General features: G+C 38.8%; 1 protein-coding gene across 7 annotated transcripts in view; it reads right to left on the minus strand.

Moving 5' to 3' along the window:
- The window catches only part of LOC127410935 (serine/threonine-protein kinase D3-like), a 127,258-nt gene that overhangs the window by 57,234 nt on the left and 51,747 nt on the right, over positions 1–18,277 (minus strand). For all 7 annotated transcript variants that reach the window (XM_051646204.1, XM_051646201.1, XM_051646202.1 and 4 more), the window contains one exon: positions 5,454–5,592. In XM_051646204.1, coding sequence (XP_051502164.1) covers positions 5,454–5,592 — 139 coding nt within the window. Of the gene's footprint in view, positions 1–5,453; positions 5,593–18,277 lie in introns of those variants that run through there.

Here is an 18,277-nt window from a genome sequence, read left to right on the forward strand (position 1 = left end):
GTATTGTATACTGTACATTGTGTTATTATTTGTATATTGTGAGTAATTATGTGTATATTAGATATGTAAATTGTGTTGTGTAAATCTGATGTTTATTGTAAATTGGTATATGTCTCATCACTGTCATGATGACTGCTATGTTGCTCGGAACTGCACCCAAGACTTCCACCCACTGTTGCACTTATGTATATAGTGGTGTAATATCTCGCTTTATATTTTTCTCACATAATATAAATGGGCCTTAATATATTAAAATATATAGCTACCTTTATATTCTAGGAAGGGGGTCTGTCTCACAAGGGTAATTTTGAAAACACCTGCTTTATGATGATGCATTCAATTCTCACAGGCACAAAGGTGCGCATGGCCAAATACGGAATAGTTATGTGACTTTCGCATTCCTTTTCTTTCTCGCCATCATTCAAAATAACTTGTAAAACAGTTCTCACAATACATAGTTAACATTCACATTATCTATTAGAAGTATATTTAATAAAAATAAAAAAACCCTGCTTAATTTTCTTTGGGGGATGGATGAACTTTGGGGGATGATTACAATAAGCATATTCAGAATTTATTTTATTTTTTTCACAAAGTGAAGGCTGACGGGCCAGATATGACCTGTGTGCCGAATGTGGAGTTCCTTGGTCCTAACAATTTGTAACCTTTCATGAATAATAATCTGAGCACTGGGAGATGCTTAGGGTTTAAGGCTAAACACGGAACTGATTTGGAATTAGTCATGCATATTTTGTTGATTTCCAGTGTGTGACACTTGAATGTGTGTTTTTGCCACTGAGTGAGGAGGATGTGAGTTGCAGGTGTGCTGTACAGCTCCCCTGTGAACACACAACCGACAGGAAGATCAATCCACATAGAGCAGACCTGCACAGGATGTAAACCATTCGGACCGGGTACAAAGATGTGCTGAAACCCTCAGTGAGGGGGGCCTACTCCAGTAAAAATCAGCAGAACTAGATATTGTTGCTTTTTACATAAAGTTTGCATACCCTGGCAGAAATTGTGGCATTGATTTTGAAATTTTTTTTATATCATAATGGTAACAGAAATCACCCAAATGGCCATGATCAAAAGTTTACATACCCTTGAATGTTTGGCCTCGTTACAGACACACAAGGTGATACACGCAGGTTTAAATGGCAATTAAAGGTTAATTTCCCACACCTGTGGCTTTTTAAATTGCAATTAGTGTCTGTGTATAAATAGTCAATGAGTTTGTTAGCTCTCACATGGATGCACTGAGCAGGCTAGATACTGAGCCATGGGGAGCAGAAAAGAACTGTCAAAAGACCTGCGTAACAAGGTAATGGAACTTTAAAAAGATGGAAAAGGATATAAAAAGATATCCAAAGCCTTGAAAATGCCAGTCAGTACTGTTCAATCACTTATTAAGAAGTGGAAAATTTGGGGATCTCTTGATACCAAGCCAAGGTCAGGTAGACCAAGAAAGATTTCAGCCACAACTGCCAGAAGAATTGTTCGGGATACAAAGAAAAACCCACAGGTAACCTCAGGAGAAATACAGGCTGCTCTGGAAAAAGACGGTGTGGTTGTTTCAAGGAGCACAATACAACAATACTTAAACAAAAATTAGCTGCATGGTCGAGTTGCCAGAAAGAAGCCAATGCCACAAAAAAGCCCGGTTACAATATGCCCGACAACACCTTGACACTCCTCACAGCTTCTGGCACACTGTAATTTGGAGTGACGAGACCAAAATAGAGCTTTATGGTCACAACCATAAGCGCTATGTTTGGAGAAGGGTCAACAAGTATTGTGCTCCTTGAAACAACCACACCATTGGGCCATTTGGGTGATTTCTGTTATCATTATGATTTAAAAAGGAGCCAAACAACTATGTGATAATAAATGGCTTCATATGATCATATGATATGATTAAATAAAAGACAGTTTTTTTGCATGATCAGTCATATTTTCTAAATCAATGCAAAAATTTCACAATTTTTGCCAGGGTATGCAAACTTTTGAGCACAAATGTATTTACTTCACAGATGTATCTGAAAACATCTTCAAAAAAACTTGAAAATGTCAAGATTAGATCTTGTGAAACACTTTGTTCACTCGTTATCAAATTGTAACAGGGGTTTAAAATGGGCAAGGAAGAGAAGGGAACCGGATGAACCATCAAAATAATGTTTAATGAAAACTTAAAAAGACATAAACATAAACACACGGCAGCTTTATCCCTCTCCTCGGCTGATTAGCCGATTGGGGGCTGGCCATGCGCACTCGTCACACAAATAAACAGAACCCTTGAGCCAACTCTGATTGACCACAAATCTTTCAACACATGGATCTGTACAGTCAATATAAGGTAAAATTAGAAAATTGATTGTGATAGGTGGCCTTAGGGGAACTGACCTGCTGGTGTTAACAGACATTTGAAGTGCCATTTGAAAAGAACCACCTGAGGTCCATATTGACTAGATTAACACAGACCCCTCCATCTGGCACACAGATGCTGCAACTGACTACAACCTAATCATGAAGTAACTTTCTTTTTGCCCACTTTCTTATTGGCCTGGGCTTAAAAAGTATATTTCAAAATTATTTTGCCATAGACATTTCAGAAAATTCTTATATAATGAGTTCCAGGCCAACCAAACCAACCAGCTCTGATGAATCACAAGATCATGACATTTTATTACAAGATTTAAAATTACACTAGCGTACTTCTGAGGTAACTCGTGGCTTCTACAGGATACTAGACAATCTCAGAGCTCATGGTATGTATGTCATGAATTATTTAGAGCCTAAATTATCTCTAAAATTCAACTTTGCCATGTTTTTTCTGAATTACAGCTTGATACAATGTGACATAAAAACAATAATGTAGCATTCGTTCATACACTACTAGCTTGTTCACTAATGTCACAAATAACTTCTACTAGGAAAGCTCCACTATTTCAAAAACAGCTGGTCTACGGTCATATTACTGAAAAATCCCACCAGGTCTCATAGAATCACGTTACTATAACTATATTTTCTGCTTAATGAGTTTTGCGTGCCTCGTTCTACGTATCGCTGCAGTTTTCTGGTGAAATAAACATTAGAGGTGCAACAACGAGTTTTATTAATTTCTCTCAAATCACAAGAAACATGGCAGATTAGCACTTCATAAACACTTATTTTTCGCTCTGTTCCCCTCACAAAACTATCTCATTACATCAAAACACTTTTACTTTAGCGCATTATTTAAAAGACAACACATTTTGACGCTTGTCTTACCTACTACATTTATAAGCTTGTTGAAGCAATACTTAGTTGTGTGGTGCCGCAACTGAAAGAGCATTGGACTCAGAACGCGGTAGACCCTCGTTTCAACACCAGCACAGCACAGTCAACACATAAGCCGAAAATGTAATAAGATGCACCAAAAAATGACGTGGTTGTTTCAACTATTATGTGTTTTTTTTTTATGACACTATCAGTTAGGTTTAGGTGTGGGGTTTAGAGTAAGGATGTCTATTTTGATTACCTCACATTTGCTTTTATGACACTATCTTTTGCTTACATATGAAGAAAACAAAAAAAATATCTCTCCCAGCTAATGCTGTTAATTATACAGGGGACCTTCTAACTAGGTAGATTACGAAAATATTAATTTTACTAATAATATTTTTTTTATTTTTCATTCTTTTGGTCACATTTTGACATTTTTTAAAAATGAACTAATCCATGTATTTAATCAATAAATAAGATATTATATTTCATATACTATTTTTTGTTACTTGTTTATTTTTAATTGCATAATTTACAAGTATTTACGTTGATTTGTTGCACACATGCTAAAGCTGGTACTGTCTCTTTAAGAAAACCGACATTTCTGAAGAGAGCGTCTGTAAATGAGCGCATTTTAAGGAGAGAGACCTGAATGGCTTTACATCATCTCTGCTATGCATTATTAGAATTAAATGAAAAAATTTTTTTGGTCAACAACCGCCTGTAGAGCACAAAAAGTGTATTGAAAGAGACATTATTCAATGATAAATGGGTGGCATGGATCTCGTCTTTGGACATGCATTACACTGAACAACTTTTACTCTCAACACACAGTGAAAGGATATCGCTGCTGAATACTTCACAGTGGAATACTTCATACAGTACTACACAATTACTGGTGAGTGAAATATGAACATTTACCAGCCAGTTGCCGAATATATACATTTTAGTCACATAGCGCAAAATTTGGTTGCAAATGTGAGTGATTTCCTCACATTGTAATGGAGGGCTGCGCACTGACAAAAGATGGATCTTGGGATTTAGATGCATCGAAAGGAAGATCACGATGCATCGAAAAACCATATTTTTACCTACCCCTACTTTTGGTAAGATTTTAGTTAAAGGTTTAGGGCAGGGAGGTAGGTTTTGTTCATTTAAAACTCCTTAGAGCATTAACCTTAAAAACATAATCTTTATGAGAGTATATCTAATTTGCTTTTAGCGTCCCTTTAATAGACATTTCACCTCGAAAGTGAAATTTGTAATAAACCATGTCATTTCATTTAGCAAAAATGTTGCCACAGTCACGTAATTTTCATGAGATCAGGCTTGAAAAAGTTTCAATACAAGTTAAGCTCAATCGATAGCATTTTTGGCATAATGTTGATTACCACAAAAATTAATTTTGACTCATCCCCACTTTTCTTTAAAAAAGCAAAAATCTTGGTTCCAGCGAGGCACTTACCGTGGATGTGAATGTGGCCAATTTTTGAATGTTAAAATACTCACTTTTTCAAAAGTATAACCACAAGACATAAAGGATGAGTGTAAAAGTGATTTGTGTGATAAAACCACTTACTAACCTTTTCTGTGTAAACAGCCAATTTTACAACTTCGTTACCATGATGATGTAATGTCAGCAAACCCTAAAACCCTAAAATGACTGTAAAAATTAGAATTTAAGAAACTTTACAGCTCCAATAACGCATGAGTTTTAACAGAAGAATTAATGTAAGTGCTTTTATAAAATTATATGCTTCACATTTCTGCTTTAAACCCTCCAAAAATTAGCCCTCATTCACTTTCATTGTCCCGATTGACTTCCATTGTAAGTGCCTCACTGTAAACTCGATTTTTGTGTTTTTTAAAGAAAGGAGGAACATTACGAAATTAATTTTTGTTGAAATCAACATTATGACACAAATTCTGTCAATTAAGCTTAACTTATATTGACCCCAGAACATTCCTTTAAGTTAGTAGATTCACAACTGGCTACTTGTAATTAGTTACTCTTAACAGCGATTATCAAATCATCATATTATCTGATAGTATATTAAATGCATGAGTTTGTAAGTATGATGATAGTGGTGATGATTATTATTTTTAATAGTTAAGAGTCATGTTTTGAAGTGGTATTTTCCCCATACACAGCATTGTCTATTAGTTAAACCACAGCTATCACAACTCACCAGAAAGGACGACCTCAATCAGATCTCCCTCATGAATATCCTCTGCACACATTAACCGCTGGAGGATGTTGTCCGAGTTCAGATCATGGCGGAAGAGCAAGATCTTATCGTACAATCCAAAGAATCCACATTCTGGGAACTGAGAAGAGGAGGATGGTATATGTCATTAATATCAGCACAGATCTCAACTCAAAAACAGACAAATCACATCAAGCATTAAAGATAAGAAGCCATACTGAGAACCTTTGAGAACATTTGCATACAGGTATTTTTAAGGGGGATTTTTTATGAGATTCCTCACATTAAATCAAATGTGCTGTACAGTTGTGATATAATGTACAGTTAATCTTTAATTTCTGCTCTAGAGCCAAAGATAACTAGACAAGAGGGAGACACAGAGTGCAACATCCAGGCCCTGTTTTTCAGCCATGGCTCCCCTCTAAGGAGATTACTAAAGCTGGGAGGCATGCGGTGCAGAGTGCATGGAATATTAGCCTTGCTTAGGGAAGGTCTGAAAAACATCTGTTGAAATGAAGCCCACAGTGATGAGTCACACTACTGTTCTCCACTTCTTCCACCACAGTCCTTCTCCATGCGGAAGAACTGCCAAATACTAAAAGAAAATTGCTTGCGTGCTTTGCCAGAAAGAGGTCTCATTAACTTTGCTTTCATGATTTTTCAAACTTTTTTCTCTTTCCTTCACAATGTGTCTATTTACACTAGTCTACCAGATAAAAGTTTGGACAAACTTGACTGAATATGTTTGCCATTTTGATGCCTATGTCAGAGTGCAGCAGAAGTGGAAACGTTCAGAGCTGACAACGGCAAACCTGAACAAACTTGTGTATTCAGTGGCAAATGCTTAATAAGTGTTATTAGAAGAAATTATGATGTTACACAGTGGTAAACACTTGACAGTTCGAACTAATTTGGAGCAAGTTGCAATCACCTGATTTGAAATGAGTGTATATTAAATTTTTTTTTAAATGTACAAGGTAAAAAATCAAATGTGTTGTAGTGCTTTTAATATAGAACAGGGTGACTAGAATTTACAAATCACTCATTTTTGTTTTTATTAGCATTTTCCATACAGTCCCAACTTTTTCGGAATTGGGGTTGTAGACAATACAGTCCTTAATGTAATATTTTTTTTACATCAAGTTTGAAACACTACAGTTAAAAAAAATAAAAATAATAATAATTACAGTTGTGGCAAATTGACAAGCTAATTATTTAGTCTAGCAATTAGCATGTTCTTACAAATAGAACTGTATATTCTGCATTTTATTTTATTTTTTAGAGTTATGTCTGCAAAATAATCTAAACGCAATGCTTTTGGATGGACAGAAATGATTACCTATTACTTTTTTAAATGTTTATTTTTTTTTTTTTTTTGAGTATAGCACTAGCTTTCTTCACCAAGCTGTATTTTTTTCCGTTGCTAACTGTTGAGGACACGTTTCCTGAAGCCTTTGACAGCAAGCTGAAATGAAATATTGCATATAAAAAAATGAGATGATGATGCAAAGGAAAAGAGGGGGAGAGAGGAATGGATGGATGGGTGAGGAGCAAAGCTGGTCCTTGATGCGGGGGTGGGGGGTGCATCTCCCAGCCAGCTAACAGCTCTGGAAAGCCCATCTGTCACAGCTGTTTCCTGGCACACAATGCAACTAAAACAATACTGCCCAAAATGCCAGGGCCAGTAACACTCACGGGCATGGGTGTGCAAACCATTCACACAAGCTCAAACAGACTAGAGTAAAATCAGCAGAATCTTGACAGCCAGGCACATGCTTTATGAATAACTTACTGAAGTGCAGATTCGTTGTTAGTGCAAATGCCATAAAGAGCCTAAATAAATGTATATAAAATTATTGAAGGATTCAGGGGCACAACATATATATATATATATATATATATATATATATATATATATATATATATATATATATACATACACACACACACACACACTACCGGTCAAAAGTTTTGAAACACTCATTCTTTATTACAATTTTTTTTCCTTCACATTTTAGAATAATAGTAAAGTCATCAAAACTGTGGAATAACATAAATGGAACTATGGGAATTATGTTGTGACTAAACAAAATCCAAAATAAATCAAAACTGTGTTATATTTTAGCATCTTCAAAGTAGCCACCCTTTGCCTAGAATTTGAAGACATGAACTCTTGACATTTTCTCAACCAACTTCTTGAGGTATCACCCTGGGATGATTTTTAAACCATATTGAAGGAGTTCCCATCTATGTTGGGCACTTATTGGCTGCTTTTCTTTATTATTTGGTCCAAGTCATCAATTTTTTTTTTAATTAAATTTTAGTTTTATAATGAAATAAATTAATATGGTGGCACAATTATATTTTTGTCTACAAAACTAATTTCAAACATTTAGGCATACACCTTCAGATCAAAACATTTTTAAGATCATGAGAAACATTTCAGCCAAGTGTTTCAAAACTTTTGACTGGTAGTGTGTGTGTGTATATATATATATATATATATATATATATATATATATATATATATATATATATATATATATACACACACACACACACACACACACACACACACACACACACCGATCAGCCACAATATTAAAACCACCTGCCTAATGTTGTAAGTCAACCTCGTGCCGCCAAAACAGCACCAACCTGCACGTTCATCCGTACAAACAATAGTACACAAGTATAAACCCCATGGGACCACGCAGCCATCATACAGCTCAGGAACCAGATGCATTCTGTCTCCTAGAGATGAACATAGTTTGGTACAAAAAGAGCAAATCAATCCCAGAACAACAGCAAAGGACCTTGTGAAGATGCTGGAGGAAACAGGTAGACAAGTATATATATATCCACAGTAAAATGAGTCCTATATCGACATAACCTGAAAGGTTGCTCAGCAAGGAAGAAGCCACTGCTCCAAAACTGCCATAAAAAACCAGACTACAGTTTGCAAGTGTACATGGGGACAAAGATCTTACTTTTTGGAGAAATGTCCTCTGGTCAGATGAAACAAAAATTGAATTGTTTGGCCATAATAACCATCGTTATGTTTGGAGGAAAAAGGGAGAGGCTTGCAAGCTGAAGAACACCATCCCAACTGTGAAGCATGGGGGAGGCAGCATCATGTTGTGGGGGTGCTTTGCTGCATTAGAGACTGGTGCACTTCACAAAATAGATGGCATCATGAGGAAGGAAAATTATGTGGATATATTGAAGCAACATCTCAAGAAGGAAGTTAAAGCTCAATTGCAAATGGGTCTTCCAAATGGACAATGACCCCAAGCATACCTCCAAAGTTGTGGCAAAATGCTTAAGGACAACAAAGTCAAGGTACTGGAGTGGCCATCACAAAGCCCTGACTTCAATCCAATAGAAAATTTGTGGGCAGAACTGAATAAATGTGTGCAAGCAAAGAGGTCTAAAAACCTGACTCAGTTACACCAGTTCTGTCTGGAGGAATGGGCCACAATTCCAGCAACTTATTGTAAGAAGCTTGTAGAAGGCTACCCAAAACATTTGACCCAAGTTAAACAATTTAAAGGCAATGCTACCAAATACTAACAAAGTGTATGTAAACCTTTGACCAACTGGGAATGTGATAAAAGAATTAAAAGCTGAAATATATCATTCTCTCTACTATTATTCTGACATTTCACATTCTTAAAATAAAGTAGTGATCCTTACTGACCTAAGACAGGAAATGTTTTCTACAATTAAATGTCAGGTGTATGTAAACTTCTGACTTCAACTATATATATATATATATATATATATATATATATATATATATATATATATATATATATATGTATATATATATATACACACACACACACACACATACATATACTGGCGGCCAAAAGTTTGGAATAATGTACAGATTTAGCTGTTTCGGAAGGAAATTGGTTCTTTAATTCACCAAAGTGGCATTCAACTGATCACAAAGTATAGTCAGGACATTACTGATGTAAAAAACAGTACCATCACTATTTGAAAAAAGTCATTTTTGATCAAATCTAGACAGGCCCCAGAAGTAGTTTAATTTTCAAATTGTAATAGTAATTTTTCATGTTATTAATGTCCTGACTATACATTGTGATCAGTTGAATGCCACTTTGGTGAATAAAAGTACCAATTTCTTTCCATAAGAGCAAAATCTGTACATTATTCCAAACATTTGGACACCAGTGTATATATATATAGATTTACATATACACACACTGTCAGTAACCACTTTAGGTACACCTGCACATCTACTTATTCATGCCATTATCTAATCAGCCAATTGAGTGGCAGCAGTGCAATGCATAAAATCATGCAGATCAACCATCAGAATGGGGGGAACAAATTTGATCTCAGTGATTTCAACCGTGGCATGATTTTTGGTGCCAGATGGCTGGTTTGAGTATTTCTGTAACTGCTGATCACCTGGGATTTTCATGCACAACAGTCTCTAGAGTTTACTCAGAATGGTTCCAAAAACAAAAATGGCCAGACTGGTTCGAAAGAAAGGCTTCGGTAACTCAGATAACCCCTCTGTACAATTGCAGTCAGCAGAATAGCACCTCGCAATGCACAACATGTCGAACCTTGAGGCAGATGGGCTACAACAGTAGAAGACTACATTTGGTTCCATTTCTGTCAGCCAAGAACAGAAAGCTGAGGCTGCACTGGGCCTACCATCTGTGTACCTCAGCAGAAATTGTGATTCATCAGATCGGAGGCAGCATTTTAAGACATCATAGGTGCGCTCCTGATGCAAAGGTTGTTCCAAAAGGTAGGTATCTTAATTACGCTGCCTCTTAAAATATCTCGTTTTGGCCAAATTCTAAGGTAGCATCGTATGTATCCTTTTCTAAGGTAGCAATGTATGTATCGCCTTGGTAGGCGATCCCAGAATGCATCATGATGAGCTTGGCGTAAAAATAAATCCAAGATGGCAGACGAAGCAAGAGAAATTTAGATTATAAATAAACTTATAATTCATTCAATACTGAAAAGTATAGATAAATAATAGTTTAATATGACACAAAACCGACTATTTTACCCAAAATGTGTGTGTGCCGTGCATATTCAGGCTGATTAGAGGATCGCGTCATTTCACTCGTGTAACATGTATTGAAATCAGTTGCGAGTATCGTGTCCCGTGTGCTGCGCGTGAGGAGCACTATTTGAATGACACATAGAGCTGCCACCTATGTAGAGTGTTCTAAAACGCTCTCTTAATGGGCATCATTTCAGTAAGGATGCTGCCATAGAAGATAGCTGCCTATGTAGGCAGGAGTCAGTGAGGCAGCTCACTAAGTTTTGGAACAGACCTATACTGTATATATTAGAGGGTAGACCGATATCTTGTTTTTTACAGCTTAATCGTTACCAATAGTTGCTTTTTGGAACTATCGGTTATTGGAATAAATGTACATTGATTGCAATAATATCGCTGTCAGTGTGAATGGGGCTTACAGATGACAGTGACAAATAATCACTTGCATGCTGTTAGAACAAGCTGTTCTGCAACTGTCCTGGTGAAAAACATCTCAACCACATTAAGCAGCGCAATCACAACCATTCGGTCAACTTGCGTTAAACACTTGTTTTCCACTGCAGCTTACTCTGTGCCATTTTCAAATGGGTTTTCTGCTACTGAAAAGTGCAAAGTGTACAGCGCAAATACCCGATTAAATGATTTTGAAATTCTACAGAAATATACTGCAGCAATAAATATGCTGCAAATAGAATGAATAGCATGGTAGCTTGTTATTCTTAACATAGCCTTTAGTTTCATGATGTCTTATCACTCCAATGACATTAATATCACTAATCTGTAAAATGCAGATAAAAGCCATAAAATGGCTTGGTCATGTTAAAACCAGCATAATTCCATGTAGCCAGGCCTGCTTTATCCCTTAATGTACAAGAAACATGAGAGCCTTTATATTTCTGCTGAATTATATAACCTCATTTGATACAGCTGGACATTGGACCTAATCTGCATGAACTGCATCTCATTTCATCCATACTAGATAAATGAGCATCCCTCCGCTTGTCTGAACGATGCTGCAGAGGCAGGGGTTTGTCTGCTTAAGGTGCTGAAGGCGCATACAGACAACACCAGAGGATCTATTGTTGATTCCCTGCTCCTGGCTTTTACATGTATTAGTTAGATCAGGATTTTACAGACCAAAGGGCAAGGGCTTGAATCCAAAGTCTGCATTCTACTCTGACGTTTAAAGGCTGAAGAATATTTTTCTCTACATTATCAAGTGTGAAAAGAGATAATTCACAGTTCTGAAAACTGATTTGTGGTACAATTGTGGTGATGCACAATACACCACTGCCCTAGCATATTTGCTTATTAAAGGGATAGTTCACCCCAAAATGAAAATGCTCTCATCATTTACTCAACCTCATGCCATCCAGATGTGTATGACTTTCTTTCTTCTGCAGAACACAAAGATTTTTAGAAGAATATTTCAGCTCTGTTGGTCCTAACAATGTAAGTAATGAAAGACCGGGGCCAAGCTCCAGACATGAATTGTCGATTGATAGTGCATGTAAGTCACTCAGTTTTACTGAGGCCTGAGCCAGCAGTAGTGCAGTCTTAACGGGACTGTAATCGTCTTGCTCCTTTAAGGAACTTTATGATTAAATCATGCTTGCCTATAGAGGTGCCGGCTTCATGTGTGTGATACACAGATATAGTTGCCACATACACTTTGAGCATTGACGGGGTGAGTCCTGCATCTAATTGCTCTTGAAGAAATAGAAGAATTTCATGTATGGGGCAGTTTACTGGGTCTTTGCCATGTGAGAGACACCAATCAGTGAACACCTTCTATTTTAGTGCGTAGAGGCGTCTCGTGGACGGCTCTCTGGCCTGTAAAATGGTGTTCATGACTGAACGCGTCAGTTCTGATGCGTCTAGTGCGCTCCGTTCAGAGGCCACACATGCAGGTTCCACATCTAGGGCTGGGGACGCCAGATTGTGTCTTGTGCCTGAGAGAGTAGATCCCTCCTCAGTGGTATTTCCCATGGTGAGCTGTATAGCATCTCTATCATTTCCGGAAACCATGGCCGATTGGGCCATTTCGGCACAACTAATAGAATCATTTCCTTGTTCTCTCATACTTTACATATGACAGAGTGAATCAGGCATACCAGGGGAAACACAGATTTGCATTTCGCCGGCCATTTGTGTGCCATTGTGCCCGCTCCCAGCGGGGCTTGGAACTTCGAGTACCAGAGGGGACAGTGGGTATTCTCCACTGAGGCAAATAGATCGATTTCTGCTTTGCCGAATATTTCCCAAATCCTCAATACAGTTTGAGGATGAAGTCTCCTGAATTCCGCCTTGGTGGTTTATATATGCCACAACTGTCATGTTGTCTGAGTGAACCAGGACATGACAGTTTGCTATTTCTGACTGAAAATCCTTTAAGGCTAGAAATACAGCCGATAGCTCTAGGCGCCGCGTGACAACTTGCCCCAGCGCGACACCTCTCTGGTAAAACGCAGGAGCTGTCCATGGTGCTAAAGCAGCTATACAGCAGTGGGATATATTGATGTGCATGCGCCCTTGGTGCCAAGCACATCGTGGCACACGGCGCTTCAGCCAGCACTGAAGAGGTCTCATCAGAATCAGAATGAGCTTTATTGCCAAGTATGCTTACACATACAAGGAATTTGTCTTGGTGACAGGAGCTTCCAGTGTACAACAATACAAAAACAATACAAAAATAGCAGCAAGACATAGATAATAATAAAAAACAAAAAATAAAAATAATTATACACATATGTACAGACACACACATACATACATACACACATACACATGGGTAGTGCAAATCTAATACAATCTGTTATGTACAGTGCAAATGTTTTTTTTTTTTTTTTTCTCAGAGGAATAAAATGGCAGAAGAGGTTGGATATGTTGGATAAATATAAGAAAGACTAAACTGTGTATTGCACATAGTTATTGCTCAATGGGGCAGTTTAACTGTTCATGAGATGGATAGCCTGAGGGAAGAAACTGTTCCTGTGCCTGACAGTTCTGGTGCTCAGAGCTCTGAAGCACCGGCCAGAAGGCAACAGTTCAAAAAGGTAGTGGGCAGGGTGAGTGGGGTCCAGAGTGATTTTTCCAGCCTTTTTCCTCGCTCTGGAAGTGTATAGTTCTTGAAGTGGGGGCAGGGGGCAACCAATAATCCTCTCAGCAGTCCGAACTGTCCTTTGTAGTCTTCTGATGTCTGATTTCGTAGCTGAACCAAACCAGACAGTTATTGAAGTGCAGAGGACAGACTTAATGACTGCTGAGTAAAACTGGGGGGGTGTGGGGTGTGAAACTGGGCCTTTCAAATATGCAGTAGAACACATTCAGGTCGTCAGCCAGTTGTTGGTTCCCTACAGGGTTGGGGGTAGGAGTCCTGTAATTTGTGAGTTGTTTCATGCCACTCCACACTGATGCAGGGTCGTTAGATGAAAACTTGTTTTTCAGCTTCTCAGAGCATCTTCTTTTAGCCACTCTGATTTCCCTGTTCAGTGTGTTCCTGGCCTGATTGTACAAGACTTTATCTCCACCCCTGTAAGCATCCTCTTTGGCCTGACGAAGCTGCCTGAGCTCTGCTGTAAACCACGGTTTGTCATTGTTGAACATTAAATAAGTCCTAGTAGGAATGCACATATCCTCACAGAAACTGATATATGATGTAACAGTATCTGTGAGCTCATCCAGGTCTGTGGCTGCAGCCTGTGGCTGTATGGGGCATGATTTCCACGCCCTGTTACTCGCTGTGCAGAGGTGTGCCACTACCGCCTCCTCCACAGGCGATAATTGGGCATAACCATTTTCTTCCCCGTGATCCACATTAGAGAGGATGGCGTCACTGCTCGAACTGGACTTAGATAGTTCGTTATGAACTGTGGGGTAGAATGGGGCAGATTTGCGGGATGCTGCCGTTTGACGGTGTCTGGACTGCAGGAACCATTCATTGAGGCGAGACTGTTCAGGTTCCTCTGGGGGAGACCATTCAAGGTGAAGCTCTTCGACTGGCCTTGTAAGGACACGGAGCATCTCCCCGTCAGTGGCGCTTGCACACTCCCTGCCCTCACTGGGGAGTGGGGCGGCAGCATCATCCACCCACCTGATGCAGCGTGAGACATGACATCGTCATTATCATCCCCAGCGTCAGAACCGCTGCATGAGACAAGGCCGCCTGCTCTTTCAGAAGGTCGGAGCTCGTATTGTACATACTGTATCGTAAAACATGCGCTTCGAAGAGATTGAGGGGCTCGTGGAGCGTGTGCCGTCATGAGGCCCACCTCAAAGTCATCCTGCTCAACCTTGCAGCCCCGCCGTGCCTCCTCGTATGTATCCTCGGGTATCACAGAAGAGGGCGCGGGAGGCTGCATCGTCCCTCAGAACGAGGGTGAGTCACGAGCGAAGCGTCTTGAGACTCATGCCCTCACAGTGAGGAATCTATCTCCATGAGGCGTGGGCGGGGCCCAGACAGTAAACGCAGCTCTCATGCTGATCTGACGGCGGGATGTGCCTCTCGAACAAGGAACACTTACGGAACGACATCTTTAAAAAGACGCGAAAACGTAAATGACTCTTTTAGATATATAAATATATAAATGAATATATATTTATACCACCCAATATACAATACACAATATACAATTGCTTTGTAAGGATACACAAATCCTACCGAAGCACTGCAGGGAATCAAGAGCTGAGGCCTGGTCACCAACGAAGCATCAAGCAGCGAGGCGGTGTGATGATCACCGGAGCACTGCAGGGGAGCAGAAAGTCTTCCCGCGAATGTTACACCCGCTGACTCGTGTATATCAATGGCGAAGGTAGAGGGCTTCTAGACAAGAGATGATCGCTGTCTTGGAAGGAAGAAATTCTGAGGAAATGGTGTTTGTGCACTGGTTTTTATAGCGGACTGTTTCGTGGCAAAACAGGCAGGCTTAAACACTGCAGCCAATATTAGAATATTGGCGTTACTGTAGAGAAGTTTCAACTAGGTCGTGTAAGAAGGCTCTCCCCATATTGGTTAATAAACGCAATGTTAAGTGTACTGAGTCATAAGGGAACTAAAAAATGTTTTTTTTTTTTAAATGTAAAAAAAAAAAGTCTTTCCAATCCTCAATGTTGCAAACACCACATTGTAAACAGAAAATGTAAATACGACTGAGGTATACATGAAGGATTTTTATTCTGCAAATGACACTTTTAATGAATAGTTAAAATTGTGCAGCCCTGCTCAACACTTTTTTGGATTACTGATGATTATGTGATCATTATTTACAGCATTACTGCTGCCATGATCACTAGAAAATGTACACAAACATCACATTTAAATAAAATCCTGTTTACTGCCAGCTTTCTGTGCACGGGCAGTAAAAGTGCACAATACTGTAATTGCGTCAGGCCAATAGCGCTGACATTCATGATTCTGGCACATTTTATAATAAGTCTTATTTGCATAAAAAGGATGTGTTTGCCAAGGGGTCAGGGTCTGGCAAGGGGTCAGCATAGTCCGGTTAGCTGGCAGATGCCATAACTACTCCATCTGGCTGCAAAACAAATCTTTCTCCATTGGCAGCCATTTAAAAAAGCAGCAAATACATTTTTTTGCAAGCAACATGTAAATCAAAAATACTGATGTTATAATAGATGTTTTATCAGTGACCAATTGTTTTGAAGTGCTCTTTAAAGTGTGAAATTTTCCTTTCATTTGGCCCAACACTGAGATGAATGGGAATGCTAATCTTATGTCATAGCCCCGGAGATTTACAGTGCGCTCCTGACACGCATCCTTCCTGAGTGGGCTGTGACTGAGAGCTTTCCTCTCTGCTCCCTGCCCAAGCCTGGACCTGGACCCTTCAATTCCTCCTGCTGGCACTGCCCACACTCTTTCCACTCCTCATGTTTCCCATTCGCTTTCATCAGCAGCTGGTGGTTGGACTAACGGCTGGGAGGAGGCTGTAGCGAGCCACACCATACCAGCAAGCTATTAGGAAGCTGTAAATGTTACCCACACAGAGACGACTAGCACGTAAAAACAGAACAAATAGAGAGGCTGTAGATATGTTTGCAATGTTAAAGGAAAAGTTCACCAAAAAATTATAATTCTCGGATCACTTAATTACCCTTATGCCTTTTACAACTCGCATGACTTACTTTCTTCTGCAGAACACAAATGAAGGATTACACTTCCTCGCGCTTGACACATGAAAATTAACGTAGTGCTTTAATATGTGTCTTTGGCACATACCTGTGCCATTCAAATCAACGGTGCAAAATATCGCTACTGATTGGACAAGAGGATCTAAACACGCCATTTTCAATCCCGCCAGGACGCCCTGCTTCTCTGGGAGTCTATGGGAACTGAATTTTCATTAGATCCACATTTGATTGCCTACTGGACATTGGGTTTTCAGTCAATGTACTACTGTCTGGGGTGGGGGGGGTCTTTGCAACAAACAGTCAATAATTAAAACAATGATGTTCAAGATTGGCAGCATATCATCGTTGTCTGATGAAACGTATCTCCAAAAAATAAATGTTTCAAGCGCACGGAAAAACTCTCATAAACAATCTTACAAAATGAATCGAAAATAACATAATTAGTCACATTTAGCACCATAAATAGAATTCTATCATTACACATCTGCTAGTGAACTGTTCGATATTTTAATTGGACTTGTACATGTTTTCTTATCATGGGCTCCAATGGCGCATGTTCAGTTACAGAGTCAAGTCAAACTGTTCGTGTTCCCAGAACTCAGTTGGTAGGTTATCGATTGCTAGAGAATTTATTTTTGGATATAATGTGAGCTTACTATTTTGGATCAAAATCAGTTTTACAACTAGGTTTTCTAATCCAGTTGTTGAGTGAAGAGTTCATTTTCGAGACGCGTTTTCCGTGTCCAATGCGTAAATTGCAGAATTAGCTTTAACTTGCAGTTTCGTGAAGATGGAAATCTGTCAACCGTATATGACTGGTATAGTCTACTTTTTGAAGCCACCTGACATAGTGCGAGCATGAATGGCTTTGGTTGTCAGGGAAATAACACAGCCAGCACGATGAAGGCAATCTCTTCACTACACTTCAGCAGGACATCTGAGGTAAATTAGTTGACGCACTTTAAAACATAAGGGCAGGACATACGCGGTTTTGATGGACACTTCTCAAGACCAATGGAGATACTTGTTAAACAGAAAGCCTGATGAAACATCTTTTCATTGGTCATTTCGATACACAATTCAAACAGTAGGTCATTCAGCATATTCTGTATATGGTAAAATGTCAAAATTGCCATTGAGATAATGTACGTGTTTTTCATCGGAAGGTGACCATATGAAATAAAATCATTGCTGAGCACACTGTGATCGCAGAGATATATGCACAGTTATTTACAATCTGATGTAACACATTTATTTCAGCTTTCATAATTTGATATTTTGCCTATTTTGTTGTTTTGAGCATAGTTAATTATTTTTATTACAAAATTTCACTGCTTGAGTAGAAGTTTGAGCAGCTTTGAGAGCAACATTGCAGACACTAAAAACAATAGTATGTGCTTCCCCAGTCTTAAAAAGCACCAGCTGCCAGTGCTCAGAATTTATTTTTCAACTTCAAAAAACTTGGATAGAAAGGCTTGGGGTGATTAGTTAATGCGGTTCTCTTATCAAGTTTGAGGCTCAAACAGAAGACAACTGCCATAATCTCTGTTATATTATCATCTTTTGTGGATATGCAAAATCTTTTCAAAGCAAACGCTAATTG

Source organism: Myxocyprinus asiaticus, chromosome 20, assembly GCF_019703515.2.
Source record: "Myxocyprinus asiaticus isolate MX2 ecotype Aquarium Trade chromosome 20, UBuf_Myxa_2, whole genome shotgun sequence".
NCBI lineage: Eukaryota > Metazoa > Chordata > Actinopteri > Cypriniformes > Catostomidae > Myxocyprinus > Myxocyprinus asiaticus.